Raw genomic sequence first — 26587 nt, 5'->3', positions numbered from 1 at the left:
AACAAAACATGCTCATCTGATTTCAGCTGGCTATGCTTTCCCGCAAGCATCCCCTCCGGCTAGCACCGTCCATTAACTTCTATTCTTTAAAATAGAATCAGCAGCAGCCAATCACAGTCCAGACAGCAATGTTTAATAGCAACACTGAGGATAACCATCCTCCTAAAACAGTGTGTTTACTCATAAAATCATGCAAATTAGGCCCAGACCTCCTCTATACTGCTGCTGTTACTCTGCTCTGCAGTACATTTTGATTTACCGTACAGTGTGACTGCTATGTGGAGGGAGGGAGAGAGAGAGCGCGAGGGAGTGGGGCAGAGGAGGAGAGCGAGGGAGGAAGAGCGAAAACAAGAAAGACAAAGAGAGAAAGTCCATTAACACACTTGTAAATGAGCCTCAGCTATTTACCCCACGCTGGGCCTCTCGAATTACTGACTGTGTTCAGGATGCAGATTGCAGATGGCAATTAAAGATGAACCGTGTGCGCAGACACATGCAGGAGGACGCCCGCACGAACACATGCACAGGCACCAACGTGGGCTTGCATGCGCTCTCCCTAAGGCAGCAGTTCGGCGCAGATCTACTGATCTCCATAGCAACATTCACTGCCGTGGGCGACGGTGACATCATGAAGACGGATTGTCATAAAAAAGCAACGGTACGGCAGGAAGAGGGCGACTGTGATGGGGGTATTAGCCAAAGTGCTACAGTGCTCCTCAGTGCTGCGTGAAGCCACGGCCTCTGGCTGGGGGTCTTCTTTGGTTAATGAAAAACAGACATGCGTGAACGGCCTCTGCTGGTCTCCAAACACTCAGCAGTGGGGATGGAGAGATCGGCTTATGTAACGCAGAGAAAGACAGAGAGCTGCTGTAGATAGCTCTCCGGGGTTCAAATGCTCAGTGCGATCCCTGTCCTCTCTATTTATCCTCCTTCCTCCTCTGTTCCTCTCCTCCGTCTCCTTATCTTTTTCTGTCCGACGGCCCCCTCTCAACCCTCCTTTCGCGCCTCTCTTCACACCACTGACTGATCTCCCTCTCTTTCTGCTTTTACCCCTCACTCGACACCAAAGCTCGCCGTGGCGCGGTGACTAACTCCGTCGTCCAGCCACAGCGACTCGCATGCCGGAAACATCACAGAGCTGAAGTTTGGAAGTTCTGTCTTGCCTCCTCTGTTTCTCTCTCCATCCTGCCTGTTTTTTTTTTTTTTTGTTTTTTTTGGCACTTGTTTTTCTTCATTTTTCTGTTACGTAAGACAGACAGAAGTGGAGCAAGCTTCAAAGTGAATGGCAAAGCCGCCTTTTCCCCTGCTCGCTTTGCTGTTCATGCATGTCATTCCAGTGCCAGCTCCCTCTCCCCTTCTCCCTCCATCTCTCTCTATCCCCCCTCTTTCTTTTCTCACTTCTCCATCCTTTCCCCATATTTTCTCATTACTGTAGATCCATCTATTTGCCTATTGGGACAATCACTTAAATGTAATTTTCTGTACGTCGAGCTTCTCTTAGATGATATCCCCTGATCCCATCTTTGCCATCTTGACCTAACAGAGGTGGCAGTGACCGGAGGAAGAGGATGAAAAGGCAGCTTCTGGAAGCCTCTGAAAAGGAGAAGGGTCTCATTATTTCTGCCTCTTCCTCCTGTCTGTCCGTCCTGTATCAAATACAGAGTGATGCGGGGATGAGTGGGGTGCTCCTTGTCTTTGATTGCCTGTCAGTGAGCCTGAGTATCAGAGGCAGATGAGGTAAAAGCTACCATTACCTAAATCCTCTCTCTTTAAAGACATCCCTCAGCTTAAAAGGTGGAGAAACCCTCACCGGTGACCGATTTTACACAACTGCACGGCGCAGCCCGGTTAATGGCTGTGTGACAAATACGCGGAGAGGCACACATGCACAGATGCATGACTGACAAAACTGAATCGGCACACTGACAGTAGGCATAGAGTTGGACCGAGGCCACGGAGAGACAAAGCAGATCTGTTGCCTCATGGACCTGACACACCAAACAGAAACGCGCTGACGAAAACCGACCGATGCGTCACGTCACATCACCTCACATCCTAGAAGTAGCACTTTGACACAGAGAGGACAATCATGCCATCATGCATGCACATCGTTCATGTCTGTCTACTGGAAATATCACATCAACACAAACAAACTTTCACACCACTGTTAAACAGAGCCATACAGTCTCATGGTGTGGAATTCAACAATGTGATGTTATGAATAATATGATATTTTCATTATTCATAACAGGTGATAGAGCCGTAAGGCAGGTTTTAGCATGCATGAGTAAAAACAAAAAGTCATAGGCAAGTCTGCTGTGATCCAAAGCTTCAAATAAACCCTCATTAATGTTCTCCCTGCCTCCTGTACTTGCTTTAATATACAAGAAAGTTGCATTTAATTAAATAGAACGCAAGTCAAATCTCAGACAATCCATCGCAGACTGCGGGATAGGACCCGAGAATATGTCGGATAAAAAAGTTGGTACTGTCGCTGCAAAAGTTTTGCTTTGCTTTGCACTGCTGTTCTGTGCTGCCTGTGGAAGATGTAAAAGGCAAAAAAAAAAAAACCCTAAATGGGTGAAGTCACTGATTCACTGGGCTGAGCAGACAGCCACAGACAGCTCTTTCTCAGCGACGATTCAGCATGCTGAATCGGCTGAACGGCTGCTGATAAGGTCTATTAAAACCAACAGCGCTGGACAAACCGCTAAAACTACAGCTGCTCAAAGGCGGCGCCTGACAGTCCGACGTCAGCCTGATGCCTCGCAGAGAAAATAACCGACAGCCTGGTACGAATAAAGAGCGGGTTCCCTCCTTCCTTGCATCTTTCTCGCCGGCCTCGCTGGCTGTGGAGAGTAATGTCAAGGCGGCAATAAACAAGCAGCTGTATGTGATGCAAGGCGGGGTGCCGTGTCTGTCTTTCTTCCCTGCTATGTGCCGCTGTTTCTGGCTCTGCCTTTGTGTATTTCCTCGTTGCTTGCCTTCCTGCCTCTCCTTCTGCTGTTAGGCATGTGTAAAGGCGCTGTAGGTTCATTTATCATACTGCAGGCTCCTGCTCTCAGCCCCAGACTCTGTGATTAATGACGACCGTTCACGCACTTAAACATTTAGCTTTGTTTCGCTGACATACTAGTTACCATACCAGTCACCATGGGTTACTTAATGCTGGGTCACTGTGGGACTGAAACCAAACTGAATGACGACAGATCCCCCCCCGTATCTGCAGAGTGACCTTTAAGGGCTGGCTTTCTCTGCATTTTTCCCCCTCTGTGTTAGAATGTAAATATGTCGTTTATCACACAAAGCTGAAAACCTACACCGGCACAGCCAATTGGTAAAGTGCCTCTTGGCCCTTCTGCCTCCCCCATAAAGATATAGGTATTTGAGTAATTAAAAATTAAGAGTGCAGTTGGACCGCATCCTCTTGTCTTTTTTACAGATTCTCAGTAAGATTACACACTATTGCCAACAACATCATCATCACATCTCTTACACAGGCACAAGCAAACAAGAAAATACACCAATATTCTGTTTTTTAATGAAAAAAGAAATGTGATGAGAACTTTGGTAAGTGAGAGTGAGAGAGCTGTGTGTGTGTGTGTGTGTGTGTGTGTGTGTGCGTGCGTGACAGACAGACAGAGAGCAAGAGACAGATAGAGAGTAATTTAGTGAAGTGACTCTGTGTTGACCTTTAGTAACTCTCCAGAGCAACGCCAATTTCAATTTCACCCTTCTCCATGGAGAGGTGACACGTCTGGTGTCGCAGCTAGGTGTTCAAGATCACGAAAGTCAAGTCTTCAGTATTGTGGACTTCTTAACGAGAACGGAGGAGAGGGGAAGACGGAGCGGCAACCACTTCAACGGAATTCAGACGACGAATCCTCAGCCTTGAAGCAGGCAGAGGTCAGCATGTGAGGCTGTGAGGAGAGGGGAGGGATGAAAGGAAGTAGGACCAAACGGAAAGAGGGAGCGGGAGGGAGCAGGAACATGGGTAAAGGGTTTGGCATGAGGAAACAGCAGGAGGAAAGCTGAGGTTTTATACTTGCGAGTAGGCTTACAGAGTGTCGTTTTGTTGTCGTACCTACAGTTGAAATGACAAAAATCAAAATCACAGTAGGCTTTTATAGAGGGAGTATTATGGAAAAAGCTCTGCAAACGCCAACCAGTCATGTTCCACTTACATCCATGTCTGTCAAGAATCACATAATACATGTAGGGAGGGTACTGAGTCTATTTTTGGTGAAATGGAAGTTATCACTATATTGACATGTATGATTGCAGTGAATACTGTGCAGCGAAAAACCTGCTGTCTTTACTTAGACACTATTTTTCCAGAGGAGCACAGGGGACTGATAAAGAGCTTCATCATATGGTGCAACAATCACCTGAAGCTCAATATCAGCAGAGCCAATGAGCTTGTGGTGACTACAACACTATACAAATGGACGTTGCTGCAAAGGAGTTACAAATTGTAAAACGTGGATCCTTCAAAAACATCTTCAACTCGACCGTGGAGAAGATCAGTTTCGAGGTGGACGCCCAAGATTAGTGTCATCAATTCAGTTTCTGACCAAATGTGAAATATGGCCACAATCTCGCCTTCTGTTCCTGAGGTATGGTAATGAATAATGGCCAGAAAAGTGTTTTTGTAGAACATGATGATGTCACAGCAAAGATGACCTTTGACCTTTTGGATATACTATGTCATCACTTGATTCATCACTTTTGTCCTATCAGACATTTGTGTGAAATTTCCTCAAAACTGAATTCTTGCATTAAGGCCAGAAATGTGTTGTGTGTGGTCACAGTGACCTTTGACCACCAAAATCTGCTTGGTTTAGTCAGTTTATCCTTGGGTCCAAGAGGACGTTTGTACCAAATTTGAAGAAATTCAGGTGGTCGGACGGACGGACAACACAAAAAACATCATGCCCCCAGCCGTGGCTGTCGCACGGAGGCGTGACAAGAAGCAGCGGCGCCTTAATAGCGTCTCAGTGCCTCTGCTCAGACCAGAAAGTGGCATAGTTACAGAGACTTTCTTGAAAACAGGTGGCGACATAGCGGTTGGCAAGCTAACTCTTAGCATGCTAGCCAGCTGGTCACATGGTAGTACTGACAAGCCAGTCAGGCAAAATAAGCCCGCCAGCTTATCTTGGCACTTGCCTGATAGCAGGCTAGCTAGAGATTTACAGTATTTGTACTATTGATGTTTGATGACTGAATGGAAATCATGCAGCATCTTTTTTTTATATGCTTTAGGCTAAATAGTCGAATTTGAGTTGAACTCCACATGATGGATTTACTTTGCCCACACAAGCGAACTCCACTGATTGGAGGGATTCAACTGATATAACAAAAAACACATAAAACCCTGTCACTGTTTGGAGTCCTTGCCAGCAGACAGATGTTTCCGGATTGTGAGGGAAGAAGATGGAGGTAAGTGGTGGAGGAGGGAGTGGGATCAGAGGGGGACAGCCGCGCTGTCTGTCTGTGTGTCTGAGCGTGTCAAAAACACACGGCTAAAACACCAGGAACATCAGGAACGTCAGCATCCTTCAGTGTGAGTCTACTACAGATGGCAGCACGAGGATGTACGTGCGCCAGCGTGCATGGCTGTGTGCCTCCACACATGTTGAAGTAAAGCACATACTGTATAAGAGTCATCTCCTTCCTGCTGCCCATCTCACGCTGTCGGGTCCTTCTCTCTGAAATAATTGATTCTAATTCCTTTCCAGTAGAGTGCACCCATCTGCTGGCTTTGGGGGACAGTAAAGTCCTCTCTTAGTTACAATTATCCTGCGCCACAAGTGTGTGTGTGTGTGTGTGTGTGACCTACCCACCATAAACGGTGCAGGGGCACGTGTGAATATCTGTGTGTGTGTGTATGTGTGTGTGTACGTGACGAAGAGGAAGACTTAGTGAGAAAGAGACATGCTGCGTAAGCATGAGCTGAATCCCTCCACCCCGTCCTCTGGGACAGCGAATCCATGACAAATCTTCCCGAGGGGGGAATCAACACCAAGGCGGTGAGTCTGTGTGGGTGCGTGTGTTTTAAACTCGGAGCTTTGCGTAATATGTCGTACATGCTGTAAACGTGTGTGTGTGTGTGTTTCTGTGTAGCTCCATCTCACGAACCCCGGAATGCTAGAATTCAAACCCCGCGACATGAATCATCCTCCTGTTGTGGAGAGGTGCAAGTGGACTGCACCAACACGCCACTGGGGGACAGCAGTAAATCTGGCAATAGAGAAACTAGCTGACTGCTGAAGAAATCCAAACCATCCCACACAACCTTGATTTAGTCTCCTTTGGAAACAACATCAAAAATGTCAAGTTGTTGGAAAAGTAATGTTCAGGCCCGCTTTCGGTGCAGTCGCACGTCCCTGAGGAGTCCTGACGCCCTGAAGCCTCGCAGATCCGTTACGACGGCGGCACACAAACGCTGCTTTTTGGTGCTGGTGTTGTGGTTCGGTGTGAGCCGTCCTGAGTGGCAGAATCTTGGCCGTTCAGCAGAAAGGGACACAGAGGCAGGGGGACCTTTGGGGACCCGGGGAGGGGACACTCTGACAAGACACCCCTCTCCTGAGACAAACAAACTCCCCCTCATCCTTTTCTCTTAACAAACTGAACCCTCTCTTTCCTCTGACGCCCCTCTTTGCTTCCATGACCACTTTTGTTTCTTGCTTCACTGTCATTGCTTTTCGTGGACCTCCTCTGTGCTTCATCCTCTTTGACTTTCCACCGCGTCTCCGCTGCACGTCCTCTGTTAGAGTTTATGTAACATGCGTGTTTTATTTATGTCTGCGTGCGTGTGCATGTTGTATAAAGCCGGCTGCGATGGCGGCTGTCTGAGACCTGCACTGGTTGCAGCACCCGAGGAGATAAAGTGGGGCTGTGTTTCCCGGCAGTGTTGCAGATTTATCTCTCTGCTTACGGCTCTGATTTTACTGCCCATCCACTAGCCTCCACTGGATCCCATCTCTCTCTCTCTCTCTCTCTATCTCCCACTTGCCACAAGGGAGCAGCCCCTCTCTGTGCACGTTCTGGCTACCATAAATCTGCCACGTTGCCCCATAAAGCTGCTAAGGGCATGACTCAACAAATATTAAGGAAGAGGAGAATAAATAAATAAAGCTAAATAAAAGAGAAACTCCCGTCTGGAGGGAGACACAACTTTTCTGCACACAAAATGGAGCCCGGCTGTAAAATATTTACCTCGGTGTCTCTGTGCTTTAGACACTCTGCTGGGAGTCTGCACGACATCACATCCACTTTTTCTTTCACTCCTTCTCCACCTAACTCTCTTTTTGCCATGGTAGTACCAAGCCCTAATGTGCCACACCACTAGAGGGGTCCACCACTGATTACCCATCAGTATCAGTTCACTTGTCTACTATTTAGTTTGATAATGTCTTCTATGACTCTGGAGGGAGTTTGACTAAGTCTGAGAAAATAACCCTGGTGATGTCACCTAGGTTATCTTGGTTTGGACCTGGAGACAACCTCATTATAAACTAAGGCCATGCAGTTTGACAAAAATGGGCATTTACCAGGCACAGACAGTGAGAAAAAGAGACACCATGGTAATGCATTGTGGGAAATGTAGGATGCATAGTTTCTGGAGCTTGACTAAATGGGTGCACCGATTGAGACCACTCTTCTTTTAAAACTGCCTCTAACAAGTCTTTAACTCACTGTGCAGTACTAAGTGCACTAATACAGCAGTCGATAAGGACAAACACGCTGCGAAAGCCCAGAACAGAATGCCAAAAGAAATGCATGAAAAGCCACCGTGCTGCATGCTGGAGCACTTCTGTTGTGCTGTCCGGGAATGCAACGTTTTCGTTTTGCATTCGTTTACGGAATTTGTGTGTTTTCGACTTTGCATTGTTTCTGTATTTGCAGTGCGGCTGCTTTTAATGCATTTGTTTTACCTTTCTGAAGCATTTTTTTTTATTTGCAGCGCGTTTCCGTCGTGTTTGTGTTGGATTTCCGTATGTGTTTTTGAACCGCCGTCACTTCTGAAGCTGCAGCACGTTTCTCCTAATACTGTTTTGGGCTTTCGCAGCGTGGTTTGCCCCCATTGGCCGCCAAACCCTTTAACACGCACAATCCACAACACACCAAAACGTTCCATCAGGCAGCGTACATGAGAAAGAACTGGCAGAGAGGCTGCAAGAAAGTTTCACAGGATAAGCCAACCCTTACCTCAGAATCCCTGTGAATCAACACATGTTGTAGAGATAAATAACACAAATAGCTGCATTGTGCACCCTGTTCATGCGCGGGCGTGACTGCGCCGACACGTGAGGCCGTGCTTGTCAGTTTATCAACAGCAGCAATTTTTCACTCTTGATCAGCCAACCGTGGAGGCATTTTTAAATGAACTACCTGTATTCCAACAGCATCAGATAGCAGACAAAAGGTAGCCTCTCAGTGAGTCATTGCACCTTCTTTGTCTCTCCGCTCCCACCCCCTCCCTCCCTGTCACATACTCATGCACCCCCCCCCTCCCCCGCTTTCCAGACCTCTCAGTCTTGTCCGATCGGCTTCACCGTGACAGACACACGAGCCGTTCGTAGAGCGGCGAGCACCATGTGGACGGCGGACTGTGCCCAGAAATCAAGCAATATGCTGTCACAGGAAAAAAAAACAAACACAACAGCGCACGCGTGCACACGCGGAAGGCCCGTTGTGACCCCACGTCAAAGAAGACAAACAACGGCGACTGAAAGCAGCCGCTTTTCCATGTGGCGAGCCAGCGTATGGAACCCTGGCACCATATGGGCTCTTCATTGTTGACAAAACAGCCTTGGGGACATTAGCACCCACCATTTGCATATATGGAAAACACTTTTACGATTTTTTTTCCCCCCCTGTTTCTCTAGCAAATAAAAGTGCCATCATCAATCTGTGTTCAGCGCCTGAGGGTGTGTTGGAGAGGATTTGTAAAGTCATCCATTTCTTGTCATTTGGAAATGACACAGATAGCACTGACTGCAGCTGGAGGAAATCCCATGATGCTCTTACCTAGCTGCAGCTCCATGTTGCTAATCTTGCTTTCAGAGGGAAACAGGATCTTTGGCGGCTTGTCGGTCAAAGGAGCTGAAAAGGAGAAAAGACACAATTTAGATACAGTGTGATACAAGACAAACCAACACAGCAGGCTCACTGTCTGAAGAATAGCGAGAGTTTCTGAATGCGGTATTTTAGTTGGTTCCTACACTTAGCTCTCAATGTTTTTCTTTGCATCGCCCCGCTGCCTTAAAATGATTTGTTAGCGTTTGAGCATAGACAGAAGTTATCTCCTCTTCAAAGCTAATAAATGCTCATCCCCTTTCTGTCTGTCCTCGTTCCTCTCACTCTCTTGCTCTTTGTCTCTTTGCAGACACATGGCTCTCTGGTGTCTATAGACCTTGGCTTCATCTGGCCTACTTCTAATCATAAATTAATCACTGCATTGCCAAGAACATGTCACCATTTAATCTGCACGAGTGTTCTGCATTTGAAGAGTCATCATGGAGTGTGTGTGTGTGTATGTGTGTGTGTGTGTGTGTGTGTGTGTGTGTCTGAGGGAGAGGGAGCAGCTGATGCTCTAATGATGCTAATCATCCATACGGCGGATGTCAAGACTTGCTGCTGAAGTCCTTCCTCTGGGGAATGCCAGAACAAGCAGCAGTTTTATTGTTGTTAAAAGCGTTTGTGTGTTCAGCAAGAAAAGGCTGCGCTCTTTGGGGTTGAGGGGTTGAGAGAACAGAAGAAGGGTCTTGTACGCACACGACTAAACAGCGACACGAGGGGAGAGAAACGGAGGGGCTGCGTCGAATCTCCCACTCAGACAGGACACATAAACAACCTTTGCATTTGTATCTTTTTCATGCCTTTTTACGCTGACACATCCAGTATTCAGAGTTGGGAGCTGCTCTGCACGGCCACAGTTTGAGACCACTGAGCTCCTGCACTGGAGCAATGGGAGACTTTGACTCATTGCATTGGTCTCTCACATATTGGCAATAACATTAGAAGGGGAATTCTTACCTATAATATTGGTTAATTTGGTGCGGAGACAAAGTGTTTGCATTGGCAGGACAATTAAATTTGCGTAAGCAGAAGGGCTCAGCGCTAACTTGTTTGACCTCTATGCTGACTTCATTTCACGTGTGTGAGTGTGGCTGAATGTGCCCACACTGAGCAGCCAGTTTCTGCGAGTGCATTCACTCTGCGGCGCACGAATCGCAACTGCAAGTCAGTGACGTTGAAACCTCATTGCTGATGCTAGCCGGCAAGATTTCTCAAAGTTTGCAAATAAAAGGAAAAGCCGACGAAGACGGTGAATGTCAGGAGAGAAACAGTCACTGACACTCTAACAGCGAGTCAAGCCCATTCTTTCTCCGCTGGGTTTAACACTTTGTTTGAGTTTGGCATATTCAGCCACCCATTCATACCTATGACACCATTTTTTTGTTGCTGTGGCATTACATCATGAGGGAGAGTTGGGGCATGTTAAACTCATTATAACCCACATTTCTCTGCTAGCAAGCATGACATGTTTGATATAATTGCAGACCTTGGAATTTCTTCTTCTGTACTGAAATGAGTGCAGAAACATGGAGCTTACTGGAATAAAACTGGGCTGATATAATTGTATGTAGGCTTGCAGGTATATCTCTGTGTACAGTGACCGGAATGTATTTATTTATGGTAATAAGTCAATGCGCTACATGTTTACAGTCGGTCAGATAAGAAGGACACGACCTTTGACCGCGCGCACTGCAGCATGCTGCACAGACACACACAGATAAAACAAGCACACATACTGCACAGAATCATACGCACTAAGGAGGCAAAAACTAATTCTGCACACCTAAATCAGCTATAAAGAAAAGAAAAAACCTTTATTGAATAAAACAGAAGCTACTCCCAACAGCAGACCTTTCAGGCACGTCTAATTACTTAGCGGTGAGTTTGCGAAGGCGGCTTATTCAGGCCAGTTTGTAGCCTGGCGCTTTCATTAAGATGTTTCCTTAGAGTGTCCTCACAAGCCCTCTTCTTTAGCCTCATTACAAGAGCACTCGAACAAGCGGTTTGAAAGCCCTGCTCTGTTTCGGCGTCTGTATTTGGGAGGAACGAGCCATGCAATGTTGCTGAGCTCACTCGCTCGGCGCGGCGACGTGCTGTAAAGTGCGTGGTCGTGTCTGAAGTAAAGTGCATGGTCTTGTACAGTGCTTGGTTTCAGGCTGCAGGACAGCATATTTAACCAGTGCTCCAGCTGTCAGAAATAAGTGGTCATGTGAGGAGGAGTGGGAGAAGTGTTCATTACGTGCTGATAAGAAGAGCGCTTTTCACTCAGATGTAGCACCTGCTGGTATGTAAATACTGACAGAGACGCACAGTGACATCTATGAGAGGGGCGGTCACGGGCTTTTAGGCACAACTGTTTGCACTGTTAATAGGTAATCACACAGCACAAATTACACTGGATACTGATACAATTTTAATTACATATCAAACTGCTATACATAATTACACAATGGGTGATCCTATAGCCAATTATGCACTGGCAAACAAATGAGGACAAGCTGTGTATGGGAGACGAGAGGGGGAGCAGATGTGGCAAGGAGAACACAGATAGGAGGTAGACTTCGAAGAAAAGTGGAGCTGGTGAAATAGAGAGAATAAACGAGGAAAATTTATAAAGCCAAAGTGAAGCAGTCAAGAAACATGCTCCCCCTCATTTTGGCATGCCACACTTGCTTCTAAAAATCACATTATCTTAATTACCATTCCTTTATGGGAAATACATCAATTATCATGGTTCGGGGGGGCACCTTCTTTGCCATCACCAGGCAAAGGCTGGAATTAAGCAACCGTAGACATAAACAGGTAATTAAACATGCAAATATATCTGGTGAGCTGTTGACTTAATGAAAGCTTATGAGAGCATCATGAGAGGAGAAATGGATGTTTTATGTCTCTTATTTCTAAAAAGACTTCTTTGTGATTACTGTATGTGACACATGTTCAAGGTCAGCATCTCGATAAAAATTAACTCTTGCCGTCAAGGTTCATTTGACTAGAATTTGCTCAAATTTGTGTTGCGTTGTGACACACATTTACACACAGTGTAGGAGCTATCCTGGCATGCTTGTGCAAATTTTATGCTCTGGGATCAATGCTCCACCTTTAAAACATTGATGTCTGAGTACCCTCAGGGCATGAGCATTGTCTATTCTCTGCAGCAAACCAGGCTGAATTAATTTCAGAAGGTGACACAAAGTATCTCTGTAAACTCTTCAACCACATCACAGTTGGCCCGTATTGCTTTAACTTGGGATGCATGCCATACGTCTAACGTTAGGGGAGTAACATGCGGAGTGGAAAGCGACTGAGCCGCTGCTTGTGTCTAATTGTGTGAAAAAACGCTGCATGCAGTGTGTTGTGTGCTAACTAATTGCAAGCATGTTTTCAACGTTTGCGGAGCCTGAGTTCTTATGCTTCTCTCTGAGTAGGTTTTAGTTGCTATTGAGGAGAGTCTAAATCAATCTTTGTGTGTGTGTGTGTGTGTGTGTGTGTGTGGATACATTAACACAGAATGGGACTCTCTGTGGATATAAGCTTTGTGATCAGTCATCCACAATCCCATTTCTGCTTGGTGGCGGAAAAGCTCACTGGACTTTCCAGATGGATTATTCTGGGTGACTGACTGTAGGGAAACAGCAAATTAATGAATTAAGGATGGAGCTGAGATACTTGGATCACTGGGCTTCTTCTGTTAGTCATTCAATTTGTGGGGGTGGGCGTAGGGGATTTGCAAGAAATATGCTGTTGGCAAATTGGTGACAAAGGTGAAAATAAGAACAAAATGGAATGTATAATTACTGGCACTCGCAGTGTTTCATTTGTTTTCAGCCAAAATAGGAATAGGAAAATAACTTGCGATGCACTATCCACTCATCGTGACGACAGCATTGCACAACTTTCTAATGGGTTTAAGGCACCGGCAGCACTTGGTTAGTGTTAGGGAAAGATCATGATCCCTGACCTTCACCAAAGTGCTGTTGTCACCTAAATCTGACCATGGTCTGGATGTGATTTCTTGATTCTGGTGTCGCAGTCCTGCATTTCTTCCAGCCAGCGTCCACCCTCATCACCTCCCTGTGACTCCAGCACTCTACATTAAATGTAATGTTTCATTCACTCAAGGAAACATTGACTCTGAACAGGCATTCGTCAGCACAATGTCATCTCGAATGCAAACTTCATTCCTAGGAGACAGGGGTTGGAGTGGAGGCACTTACACGGGCATGCAGGTGGACACAGCCCTTATGCAGTCACACTGATGGACATTCACACACACACACACACACAGGCACTCGCATGCATGTGAAGTTGTGAAAGCAGGCCTGCATTGTCCGTTGGTCTCAGGAAATTGGCTCCCAAAGGTCTTCAGTATTTTTACCAACAAAGGCAGTCAAGCTCGAGAACAAAAGCAAAAATAGAAGGATGGGGACTTGAGCAAACACAAAGTCCTTGTGAGTCTCCTAAGACTGCTAAGCTTGACTGGAGAAGTCTCAGTCCTCCTCTACGGCTGGCAGACTCCTATATTGTACCGCAGGAGATCACCATATATTAACAGTGACCTTCCTCTGTACAGTTGTCACCTTTGAGCCAGTTTCATTACATTCCTGATGGTGCAATAACCATCCTGTATGATTCCCTTATGAAGTCACCTCAGAGTATACAGAATTCAATTCCAGACTCGACCATTTCCCACATGAGAGAAGCTGAGCGGGGAGCTGAATGGTGTCATCCAGCGGAAGCTAATAAAAGCAGCTATATTCATCCTAAACCACATCACGCTCGCCCACTGTCCACCACTGTTGTGCTCTCTCTCTCTCTCTAAGAGCCCTGCCTCTGGCAAAGCCGAAACACTTAAACATCAAAGCAACAGGAGTTTGCATTCTCTCCCACAAATACGGCCAGACAGGTTCCCGCGTCACCGTCATCAAATGGCTATCATCACGAAAAGTGAGAACAATTGGCCCCCTTTTTGGACGACCGGCCAGTCCAGCTTTTCTGATTAAGCAGCCCTCTAAGAGACTATCTGATGATGAAACATGGCAGTGATCAAGCTGTTCAAAGAAGGATTCCAGCCGTGGGGCTTCAATAATCCATATCTTTGTGAATTAAGAAGAAAGAGGAAATTAAATCCAGTGGCTGCATGTCAGTTCCTTGCCCATTTGCGGAACACGTTAACTAACCAATGGGAACTACATTTAACAATTCATTACCTAATAAGCAGTACATGGAGACCAATTAAAGATGATTTCGACCAAAAAAAAAGAGGAGGAAACTGTTAGAGGATGGGACAGATGAAGCGAGAGAGTGCAGAGAGATGGGAACAGAGACTGAGAATATCTGCTGGAGGTTTACCACGATTCTGCCCTCTCAGCAGGCGTGTGTGTGTGTGTGGGCACACGTGTGTGTGGGTGCATGTGCCCCCTATAAATACCATTACTCAGTCCAATAATCTTACAGGTGTCTTCTTCCACAGAAGATCCTTGCACGGGCGTCCCCTCCCCACAAACTCCACCAAGCATTTAACTCAACATCAATTAGCAAAAGCGCCTTCTTGAGTCAGGCTTCAATTGGCTGCAAAAATGAACGCTCAGGAAATATGTGGCTCCACGTGGTATAATAATGCATTACTCTCTGCTTAAAAAGCAACCTCATTAAGACGGCCTTAATTTGTTCCTTCAGACTCTCAACAAGGATTATATTTTACGCAGGTTGATAGAATAACTTGCATTGTATTCACAGTAAGAGGTTCAATTAAGCAGTCAGGGAATGTGAAGAGTGTTTGAAATGAATGAGGAGCATTTTTATGGGTCTATTGTTTACGGAATAGTGAGCAGAAAGCAGGGCTGCAGGGGGGTGTGTGGAGGTGGGGTGGTGTTGGGGGGAGTCAGAGGTGCCCTCGAGATTTAATGGTTTCTCCCTGTGCATCAGACTTGAGCAGAAAAATGAAAACACTGTATGAAACTCTTGTATGCGTGCAGACACATAAAAATGTAATTCATCCTCAAATTCATGGTGTGTACAGAGCAGAGCAGCGAGACTTTGATGTCTGATATTTGGCTGGTTTTGCTTCACTTTTGAAATGACAACAATGACTTTGTCCCAGATTTAGCTGAATTAAATGAGCGCAATTAGGCTGCGGTAGGCAGTACCAGCAAAACTGGTGTTACACGTACTGTACATGCAAATGAACCACACACACACACAGACACACACACACACAACAATCATCTGCAAAGCTATAGGTCTTGGGTGCATGGAACATGTGGCCGTCTCCAAGCACACCTGCTGTTTTGGGTGCAAATCGGCTGCTGCTGTGAATATAGATCAGAGGGTGATTAACAATAATAGGCCTGAACTCTCAGCCAGTCACAGTTGAGAGTCAATCAGCAGACGGACGAAAGAAATGAATACTAAAAACAGCTTGGTGAAGCCGGTTATGTCATCGCTCCAATCTGACACTATTTCAGACATAAATCCAATGTACTTCACATTGTAGGTGGTTGCATCATATATTATAATGTGATACAGCAGCGTTTGTTTCATATTTCATTTCAAGGATAAAATATGAATCTGCGATTTTTTATTTATGTGTTTGAAATTGGGAAAGAAGGCTGTGACATACAGGAATTATGAGCTCCAGTAATCTGATGTCTCTCAGATAAACAGCAGAATACTGATGGCCATGTCTGATGTTTGCTGAGGTGTAAGGATTTATTTTACAGCGGCCTGGTGTTCTTTAATGAAGGCAAACACAGTGGACGGCGTGCATTACGGCGCCACACTCTGTCCCGGCACTTCTTAAATTTGAGGCTGCAGATTTATCAGGGTGTGTGTCCTGCTGCCTTCAGATGGCTGCAGGGATGTAATGAACGGAGGGAGAAGCTTTTCATACAGCAGAAACAACAGAAACCGCACAAATTCCATTCCTTTATAGATCAATGCAGGCTGATTCAATGGCGCTCCTGCTTCAACCACATTAAATGTTATTTCTGATGCAGATTTGAAGTGTTTTATTTTTCACATTTTATGTTTCAACTTACTGTTTGCTTGCAGTTAGTGGTTAAATCACCAAAGGAGCAGCCAACATTGCTCTCATTTTCCACCAAATGCTAACACCCACTGTCTTTGCGCTGCCTCATTTGAATGAACCTCCCACATGTGTGCACTTTTCCTCCCAGCTGTGCACCCTGCGCCAAAATACCACACAGAGGAGTAAAGCGAATTTCAAGGTCAGGAAAATACTATTTGATAAATAATAAAATAATGATATATAATAAGAAATAATGTTATACAGTAGGGGGGCTGCTTGTGGTATTCTGCTGCGTTACAGGATGAGTTGCCAGATGCTCTGCGCCAAACAACTTGCACATGGGAGCAAAGACCAAGATCCACGAGGCAGAGTTCAAAAAAGTTGTGTGATCTCTGAATCTACTATAAAGTCGTGCAACAAAGACATCAGAAAACCCGGTGAACCCGCCATAATGAGCACAGAAGGGAGCTGTGTCTATGTGTAAACTCATGAGGACGCACATGTGCATGTTTGAGACCCCTGCGAGTGTGCGCCGGAGCGTGTGCGTGTCCGTGTGAGTGTACGGAGAGAGAAGGCAGGCGACGGCAATCGCCAAACAGAGAGCAAAACAAAAAGAGGAAGAGGATGTTAGAGAGAAAGCACAAGCTTGCATGTTTATGATCTTCACAGGGTTATGTGCCTGTGAGGATACATAAAAACAGAGCATGTGAGGATGTGCGCGCCTGTGATGTAATTCAAAGTTCAAATGAGAATGAATAAATGGGAGGGCAGAGCACAAGTAGTGCGTGTCTGTCTGTGTTTGTTTTATGAGCGAGAGACGAACATTACTGCTTCTGGGACCTTGAATGGATGCGAAGTGGAAAGAAACAAAGACGAAGTGCTGCGAGGAGGAGTGATGAAAGAGGACAGGGAGGGGCGGAGGAGGCGCAGACAGGAGAAGAGGGAGATGAAGAGGAGAAGAAGGAGGAGAACGTGATGGGGAGAAGATCCTTGTGCTTATGCAGTCAAAGTCTGCGAGACTCCAGCCTCAACCACGCTGCCGATGAAGTATCGACACATCAACAATCTGTGTGGGTGTAGCTTAGCACGGTGTGCTTTGTGCCCTCTCTGAGCTCAACAGCTCACTCTTTTCATAGCGCTCTGACTCTGCTCTGTTCTTAAGCTCTCTCGCTGTAGCGCAGAGCGATATTTTCTCTCGCTCTATCTCGCTAAGAAGCGTGTCCCTTTTCCCCCCACTGTCATCTTTTCATCATTTTGTCACTGTCCCGGAATTGGCCCCATCGCACTCCTTTTTACCTTTCGGTAAATCTCTCCAGTTCTTTCCTTATCGTATTTTCCTGCTCACTCAACCCGTCTTATGCCCCGGCCCACTCCCTGGCAGCGCCCATGTGTGGGTCTGTCTTCGATAATATCACTGTGAACTTTAATGTTGCCCAATGGGTAGCGCGCGTTACACTGTTCCTCCATTAGGGCTCGGCTCACAGGCAGCGTGTACACATTCAATAATGCAGGTTAGTGCTTAGCGTCTGCAAGCGTGCAACATCAGCATGCACCCTGGCTACCACCCTGTGTGCGTGCACACATGCAAACATTTGCACGTGGAGCACATGTAGGCTGCTGATCCTTGCACACACACACACGGGCAACACACACCTTCCTATCAGCCTCATATAACAGAGTGCAGCAGTGGAGTGGCGGTGAAGAAGCCTTTCCTGCTAAATGAAAGAGTAAAATGTACAATAAATGCACAATGTTTGGAGCTTATGCTGAAAGGTGGGGGAGAATCGCCAAGGGAGACGCATGACACTTCAGAGCCTCAAAAAAACATTTCCAGACAAGGCAGATACTGACCGTCAAACCATCCGGCAGCTAGTCCTACACTAGGCAACGAAAGAGGATTAGCTTTCTAATCAGTGGCGATCTCTGTGGGCTATTCAGAGGGAAGCCCTGGTGGCCTGGTGTCCATTCTGTTCCTCAGTCAGAGCAGGAGGAAAAGGCTGACCCAGTCAACTGCAGGGGAGAGCCAAAGCAGGTGGATACACACCTGAGGGACGGGATTAACACAGTCCTGGCACATTACAACCAGCACGCACAGTGTTTAATCCCACTGGAAGGGTGTGTGTGTGTGTGTGTGTGTGTGTGTGTGTGTGCCTGTGTGTATAGCAGCCTCAGGTCTGTCCAGGTGTGTAAACACACTGGTAGTGCCACAAGCTTTACCTGAGGTGACACCTATAGGGCTGAGATTTACATGAAGTAACAGGGGAACAGATAGGCAGACTGCAGGGTCACCTCGCCGCCATCTGCTCCGTCAGCTCCCTTTGACCTGTCTCCACAGCAACCCCAGCAGCTCACCGAATCCACTGTTCCCTCTCATCTGTGCACAATGACTGTGATAAATGTGCTCGGCTACAACATACAAAAATCTATATAGTAACCTCACCGTGTCCCGCTTGACAGGCGGAGGAGATTACTTTGTGCATTTTGCCTTTATTGAACAGTTTGACAACGCAGTGACAGAAGACATCAGTGTGTGTTTCCCAGCTGGAATTGATCCTGTGGTGACTTGATGAAGCAAAGCTGAGTCATACTCACCCTGCCAGATAGAACATCAATGTCAGCTTTGAGTTAAACAGCAACTGAATAAACGCAAAGGGCTCTACCTGATGGAATCAGTGCAATGCAGCGCCATGTTTCTCATCTTAAATTAGCTTCTGACAGATTACATATTTTGATTTGTTAATTTTGAACAGGGTGGATGGCCCAAATCCTAATCCACCTTAATCCTAGATTAAAAGATATATCTGCAGTCATGCAGTGCAGATATATAGATATATAGTGCAGTTACTCAATGATGATAGGAATATTACAGGCAGCAGGGTGTCTCTATGATCCTCTTGTTCTTCCACAACTTCACATTGCTACTTGTCACTTTGATCATGAAGGTGGCACCACTCTATAGAGTATAGGCTGAGTATTTATAGTATAGTTTAGAGAATATAATAGATCTAAGATGAAACTGACAGAAGGGCAGGACTGAGAGAAAAAGGTACAATTACAATTAAGTCTGCTCCTTCAGCACCACAGACAGCTCCGTGGAATTATCAATACAGCACAGTTAGACTACTGGCATCTCAGAGCCGTGGTCGGGGTCTTAGATTCTAACTTGAACAAATCTCAGACAAATAAAGGATCAGTGAGTCAGGCAGACTAGACTAACATATTCAACTAAACAACCCCTCTGGCCCTTCACTCTGTCTGCTATTAGAGGGTGGAGAGGGGAGATGGCAGGTTAACGAGGGGATGGCATCCCTGCTCATCCGCCATCAAATCGCCTCCTGACTGTATTTTATGCTCCTGGAGGTTCTTTTTTGGGAGAAAAGACACATTTCTAGTCACCCATACTTACAGAAAGGAGGTGTGCTGAGGGCGAAAGCAGGTTATATGTGTGTTGTTGCAAGATTTTTTCCATCGTGTTTTCATTGCTGTTTTTCAGGAGCAGCGCGAGCGCAGCTGTTTCAGGTTCGCTGGCACCAAGAAGTTCAAAGGATTTCTCAAAAGGCAGATGAGGGCAATATTTTACTTTCATTCATCATTAATCATCTTCACTTAACTAGATTTCATATTCTCTTTTGTTCTGAGCGGCAGTTCTCTTTGTTGTTGGCATTTATTGCCGTGGCGATGCTTTTATGGTTTCCACTTGGCCAGGTCTATTTTAAAAAAGAGAATTTAATCCCAACAAGACCTTTTTTAAATAAAACAAAAAAATGAAAATGAATGAAACTTCTGCTACATGTCATGTCATCCACAACGTTAACCAGGCTGAACACCTACAGTAAATTACAGTTGAATACCTCTGAATAAAGAAAATATAAGCTGCATCATGCTTTTCCTTCATGTTTCCAATAACATTTCATACACTGTCCCATAGTATTTAGTCTACTCGATACTGATCTGCTGTAATTAGGAGGTTTGGACAGGATTTTAACAGCTTCTCTGCATCTCCAGAATGCAGTTTCCAATCAAAAGTGGCCTTTTTCATTACTACTACTACATATTACTACTACTACTGCAGATTGTTGTCGTATTGTTGCTGTCAAGATGCACTTTTTGTCATACAACTGTGTTTAAGTCACAGTCTTTAAGGGTTGGTTGGTCTGTTGGGAGTATAGTGGCAGCCATGCAGACATCACTAGTACTAGTCTCTCCTTGGACAGTCACTCAAAAGGGGAAATGGTTAAACGACTAATCATTCAAAACAGAACTAATCATTTAAAACAGAATTAAACACCAGCTTTAGACTGTGAACAAAGCGAGCGCATCATTATTACACTGGTGAGAACTGTTTGTCAGCAGAACCGCTTCTCTCAGTCGACTAAATGATTTTTACATCTCTTTTAGAGCGGCTTCAATGTCAGTTGGCACCTGTTTGTGCTTTTTCAACAGGACAGACACGCAAAATGGATCTTACTCGGGTAAATCCTTCAGCAATGCTGAACTAGCCGATGAGGACAGGAGGACAACAGGCACCTTCCGCAAAAAGGAGGGCAGCTGAGAAGAGACAACTGGCCTCACAGCTCAAAAGAGCTGGGCCTCCATGTGACAAACATGCAGAAACTCGCTTGTGACACAGCAGCAGAGAATATCCCAACACGAGACTAAACAGTCACCTGGAACTCGCCTGCAATCCACGACATTTGGTTGATGAATTGCTGGATTGCTTTCCTGCAGGACACATTTGCTTTCCACGGCAGTGGAACGTTTCAGACAGTAACTCCTGAATGCAGAGAGGTGCCCGTGAAAGTAAAAGTGACTCCAAGACACCGTCCTCCCAAGAAGATCGGCAGCCTCAGTTGTTTCAGCTGAAGCCCCAAAACCGCATATGTTTATATTCAAGAGACAAAACCCTCCAGCAGCCGCAGGCGTTATGACAGGAGCGAGGGAGAAAGTTAGATGGTGCTACAGAGGGAGAATGAACTGCGGCGGATCGATAGGTCAACAAACCACTGGACTTTTTACATGAGAGATCACAGTTTGTTTCCCATTTCCAACTGACTGTCGTTGCCGAGCTGTAACCAATTAATTTGTTGTTTTTGTGGCTAAACCTGACCAAAAAGCCAACAGTGAAGGCACAAAGAAACAATGTGGTCCTGCTTATAGGGGCGTCATATCAGGAAGCACTTCTGTGTCGTCCTAGAGGACTCAAAAAATGATGTATTTTGTTGTTTAATTTCCAGTTCTTGTTGGCCTAAAGCAGTACATCCGATAAAACAGACAAAGCAGAAGAGATGGTTCGCTCATAGCCAGACACAAACATGCTGTATACAGGCGTGAGTGTCCACACTCATGGTCGCACACTCCCTCTGCTTGATGTCAGAGCCACTATAGAGTGTCTCTAGTCTGAGCCAAATTCTCATTAGAGATTCAGTCTCATTCGAGATCACGGTGCGCACTCAAAACGCTCACGAACGCACCGTACACACATGCAAAAAAATCTTTCAACCGAAATAGACTCTGGCACGGGCGCAGCACACTGCAAACAAACATACCGCCACACTGGCCCTCTTACTGGAGAGCGCCGATCATTAGCATGACACAACTGATGGTCTAAACTGTCTCTAAGCTACGTTTTACCAGCTGACTCAAACGAAGCCAGTCACACAACACAGTGCCAGGGCGAGCTCTGCAAATCATGTGTTTGTTTGCTTCCCCTTATTCCAAAAGCCTAACGATGCTCTTCTCTCCCAGCTTTCTAAGACAGATGGAGATCATTAGCTTCTCTCACTCCCCTCTTCTCTCTCTCTCTCCGATCTGTCACGTCTAAACCATAGCCGCTCTTTGTCTTGCCTTTTCACTCATACCCTCCATCGTCTGCCCCCCCCTCTCCCGGCTCGCTGCCGCTGTCCATCTCCCTCTACACAGATTTATATCTAAAGGTTTCAAACTCCAGCGGAATCTTACAACTTTAACAAGTGCTTTATCACTCTTGTCAGAAGTAGTTACAGAAGTCATGACACACACTTCCCCCGACAGGAGGAATTGATGAGAAGCCATTAGACTCTGCTGGTCCTGGAGTGAACGGGACGGCCTCCATCACTGCATCCGTCTCCTCCCTGACGTAGAGGCATGGACCCCAGCGGCTCTTTACTCCGACGCGCTGGAGCTGCACCCGTGTTGAGAAAGTTTTGAGGTCGTTTAGATTGAATCAGAAGGATTATTTGTGAATGAATCTCTGTCACTGATGGTATTATATCATATTATATTATTAGGAGACCACACGGTGAGGAGCGATGGGGTTTATTGTTAGTATTATAGCAGTTTGTGCTGTGTGCCTGTTTGCGGCGGTGTTGAGAAGTGTTAACAGAGCTCCCGCTGTCCCGCCTGCACTGGTGACCATCTGGATTGAATCCATCACTTCCTCCTGCACGTCCTTTGTGTCCCCGACTCTAATTTCTCATTATGACACCGTGGTTCCGAGACCGGCTATAGCGATGGCCGTTTTGCCGCAACCCCACGAGATGACTGTCGATGCGGTGTTATTTCAATTTTGTGCTTGGGATGAGGTAAGGGAAACGGAGAGTAAACGCATCCTCAAGTTGCACCATACAAATGTGATTTCCTGTGATTCAAAAAATCTCACCCTTTGTTTGGAAAACAAGGACACAGAACCTACAATATATACAACATACATTGTTCTTATGTTATTCTGTCACATTCATCAGATTGTGTGGATTTAATGCACTCGAGTGGTTCTGTGGGAGCTGATGACCATCTCTGTAGCGCTGACCTGAGGCTATTACAGCATGCAGCGGGGAGGCAAGGAACATTTGGTGTAATGTTTCAGTGGATTGAGGCAAAAGATCATTGTTCTTGGACTTCAATTAGTTGTAACGTTAGGGCTATCTTCCTCACCTCATGCTCCTCTCATTGAATGCGGCTCTGATTCGGGCTCAGATTAGGCTGCAAGCTTGCATCCACAGGTCGTGTGCATTCATTCTAAAACAACATTTTGCCACACAGCCGACAGAGCCGCCACCGTTTTAGCATGCAAACAAATTAGAAGCAGCCACCGCTGCTGCAAAGCTGATCCAGTTATATACTGTAATAACAGTGTGTCAAGGTCACACTTTTGTATTTGGCTACGGCAGTGGTGTGTTCGCGTTAATGAGGTTTGGAGAAGGCGTCTTTGTTTCAGTGCATATGGCAGCCTTCAGTGCGCGAACGCACACACGCTAAAAAGCCTGGGTTCCCACAAGTATTTGTCCTGGGAAAATGGAGTAGATTTTGGCGAGAATTCCCATTAAATACCAGGATCGCATTGTGGTATTCAGCCCAACACACCCGTATGCCTCAGAGGAATGCTCCCCAGTTCCTTTGCTGCTCTTCTCTGTTTAAGCCACTGTCTACAGTATTTAATAGGTTTATGCAAATGTGAGCCTCCGAGTGTATTCACACGTGCATACAAGCAACGCAAGTGCATGCATGCTCCAGACCACACCAACAGCCACTCTGTTGCCAGTATTTTACATCGAATCCACAGCTAATAAAAGTAGGGGAGCTGATTGAGTGCTTTGACCTCCCTGGAGGTGCTCTAGGTTAAACGAGTGCAGGGCTGGGCTCTCTTTCTCTGCTTTTAAAGGCCTGACATGTTCCCTGCAGGATGTCTGACCCTCTCTGACCACAAATCAACCAGCAATTACAACCCTTCAGAAACCCGCTCGCACACACACACACATAGCACCACAGTACTGCCCAGCCAATGCTGCTGCGTAGACGAGAAACAAAAAGGCGAGGCAATATATTTGCGAACGAGGTTAAGTGTAATATCAGGGAAAACAGGACGAGGTGCAGTGGCAAGTTGAGAGAAAAAGCAGAGAAGGGAAATCATGAGGGCAAATGAGAGTCGAGAGCACGGGACGTGAAGAGAGAAGCCGAGCAGGTACGAGGGGCCACGAATGAGGCCAAGCAGAGTGTGCCACCTTGTTTTAACCTTTGCTGCGATGGTTACATCTTCATCTGTTTAATACTGAAAACTAAGTGATTACGTTTTATTAAGTCCACTTAACTATGTCCACGACTGTATGTGAAAAAACAAACAAATGGTCTAAAAGAGATATTATTTACTGTATATATAATTGGGTGTTTGTCCACCCAAATACATTAATTGGAAAAAACAAAGCACTGGAGGCTTGAGGTCTGAGTGGCAGTCATGTTGGGGGTTTTATTCTATGTTCGCTGGTGTCTCATAAATAAGGCAAGTCCCAGAGGGCCTGAAAGCCCTCCTAAGCCACTGCTTTGTTTTGAGACTAAGCCCCTTTTTATTCCACTCGGAAAAACTTCACTGTGTCACAACACAGCTGAACCCAAGGTGCCACCCTATCAATTTCCATGGCAACAGGCATGGTGACATTGGCAATAGTGGGCAGGTGTTTAGAGGAGTCTGTCGGCATTCAGATGAAACAAAGGAAGCATTTTTTTTTTTTAATGGATATATATTATTGCTAAGGGTCATTTCACAGTTAGCATGGACGGAGCAAGAAGAGTGATGATTTTTAATGTATGTATTGTATTAAGATTAAGACAATTTAACAAATTAAACACTACAAAATCAACCCACTGCTGCATAAAGCATCAGCTCCACAACAACAATGATGGACTTCACCATTAACAATGACTCACACTCTCACTGTACAGTGTGAAGTCCCAGGATTTTATGCACCCTATATAGCAACATAGTAACAGCATCTCTCTGCATGTACAGCTCACACATGACACATGGAATTCATATTCTCCATCTCGGATAAAAGGGAATTAACCAGCTAATTCTAAGCGGCCACTCCATACATTCGTGTTTCACAAAGAAGCACCATCAGCACTGCACTATCACGTTCTCCAAGAGCTAAGAGACACGAGGGGATTTAATCATATCTGCGTTATTTGCATTTTGGATACAACCACCTGTTGGCTTCAAAGCACAGAAGCAGAGGGAAACACTGAGGGGTTTGACAGTAATGACTAATCATGGCCCAGCGATACAAAGCGGGCCTCTTCACAGGGAGCCTTTGATGCAGGTGAATCACATCCTAAACATACTTATTAGCAGGAGTGGGGGAGGAGAGCGAGGGAGGAAGGGTGAAAGGGTGGGGGTGGGGGGAGAAATTTGTTCCGCACGTTAGCTGGCATGCTTGGGTGCACGAGAACAGAAGGTTGGCATAATGAATTTTGGCGTGCAAGCGGCTGTTAATGAAATAAAGAACCCCACCCCAACAGAGGTGTGAATGCGTGTGTGTGTGCAAAAGAGTGATGGAGTGGACAAGACGGAGGAAGTTGGAGAAGTGAGGAGAGAGGAAGAGTTCATGACCGAGGGGGGGGGGGGGGAAGTTTGTTGCTACACATGACCACGTATTTTGTATTCGTGTGTTTTCCTGTATGGCTTTTTAATCAAGAACATTGTTCCCTTTAGCTTTGGATGCTTTGGTAGCTTATCTCAGACAGGGCTGCACAACACAGGAACAATCTGGGACAAGGACTTTCTAAGCATGCTGGTTGGATGTGTCTCTTCATAATCTTTTGCTTGAGGGAGAAAAGAGGCAGCTACAACAAAACGCTGGGCCGCAACAACACTTAAGCTGCAGACAGTGCTCTTAAATAAAGGCGGGGCTGTTGCAGAGGCTCCAGAGCTAACCTTCACTCTTCCAGCAGCTGGGAAACAGCAGATGAGACTTTTCTTCTTGAGAAGCTGCAGCGTTTATTAGCTGACACACTGTAACCTGCGGTGCACATTTACTGCCGGACTGACAACTCGTTGCTAACCTTTTCCTCTGCTGCGCTCACTCTGCCTCACCCGCTCAGCCACACGCATTGAGCGCCGCTCTCAGTGGAGGACGTCGAGTGTTTCGTGTTCTTTCTTCTCAGATTTCGGTTGTTTATTGCAACAAGGAGGCAAGCTTTGTTTGGGAAAAGGCTGCAGGCGGCAAGACAGAAGAGTGCTGGAGAAAAACAGGAGAGAGCGGGAAATCCTCTGTCGAAGTGCAGACGACGAGATTCTCTCTGACCAATCAGCTGCGCTGTTTCTAGCTCCACCTTTGAATTCTAGATCAGTGGGGTGATGAAAAAACAGGATGGAGTGGAATGTTCTATCCCATTCTGTTCCATTGTGACGACGGAAATGTGAACCATTCGAATGTGTGATGCTTGGTGGAAAGAAACTCGGCTTGTAGACTTGAAGGTAACAATTCAGCAAGGTTGTTTCTTCGTGTTTGGTCTAATAACACGGAAGAATCTTGCAGCGCAGATGGCTCTGCAAAAGAACACTTTCGGCTCGAACTTTATCAAAACTTTCTCACTTTTCCTTTCTCACTTTATTCTCAAGAGAAGCACAAGTATCACAAACTACCCGGCTTTGTAGTGACTCAATACATAAATCAAAGCTTTTTGCTGAAACAACATAAAGCACATCTTATTGGAACACATCAG

At 45.9% G+C, this 26587-nt stretch overlaps 1 protein-coding gene across 1 annotated transcript in view; it reads right to left on the bottom strand.

Moving 5' to 3' along the window:
- Positions 1-26587, bottom strand: part of il1rapl1a (interleukin 1 receptor accessory protein-like 1a) — a 93098-nt gene that overhangs the window by 42718 nt on the left and 23793 nt on the right. Inside the window, exon 5 of the mRNA XM_041951040.1 lies at positions 9034-9108. Within this exon, the coding sequence (XP_041806974.1) occupies positions 9034-9108 (75 nt within the window). The remainder of the gene's footprint in view (positions 1-9033; positions 9109-26587) is intronic.

This window comes from Chelmon rostratus, chromosome 13, assembly GCF_017976325.1.
Source record: "Chelmon rostratus isolate fCheRos1 chromosome 13, fCheRos1.pri, whole genome shotgun sequence".
In the NCBI taxonomy this organism is placed as follows: Eukaryota; Metazoa; Chordata; class Actinopteri; order Chaetodontiformes; family Chaetodontidae; genus Chelmon; species Chelmon rostratus.
The sequence above is the reverse complement of the archived record's forward strand: the minus strand, read 5'-3'. Positions and strand labels throughout refer to the sequence as shown.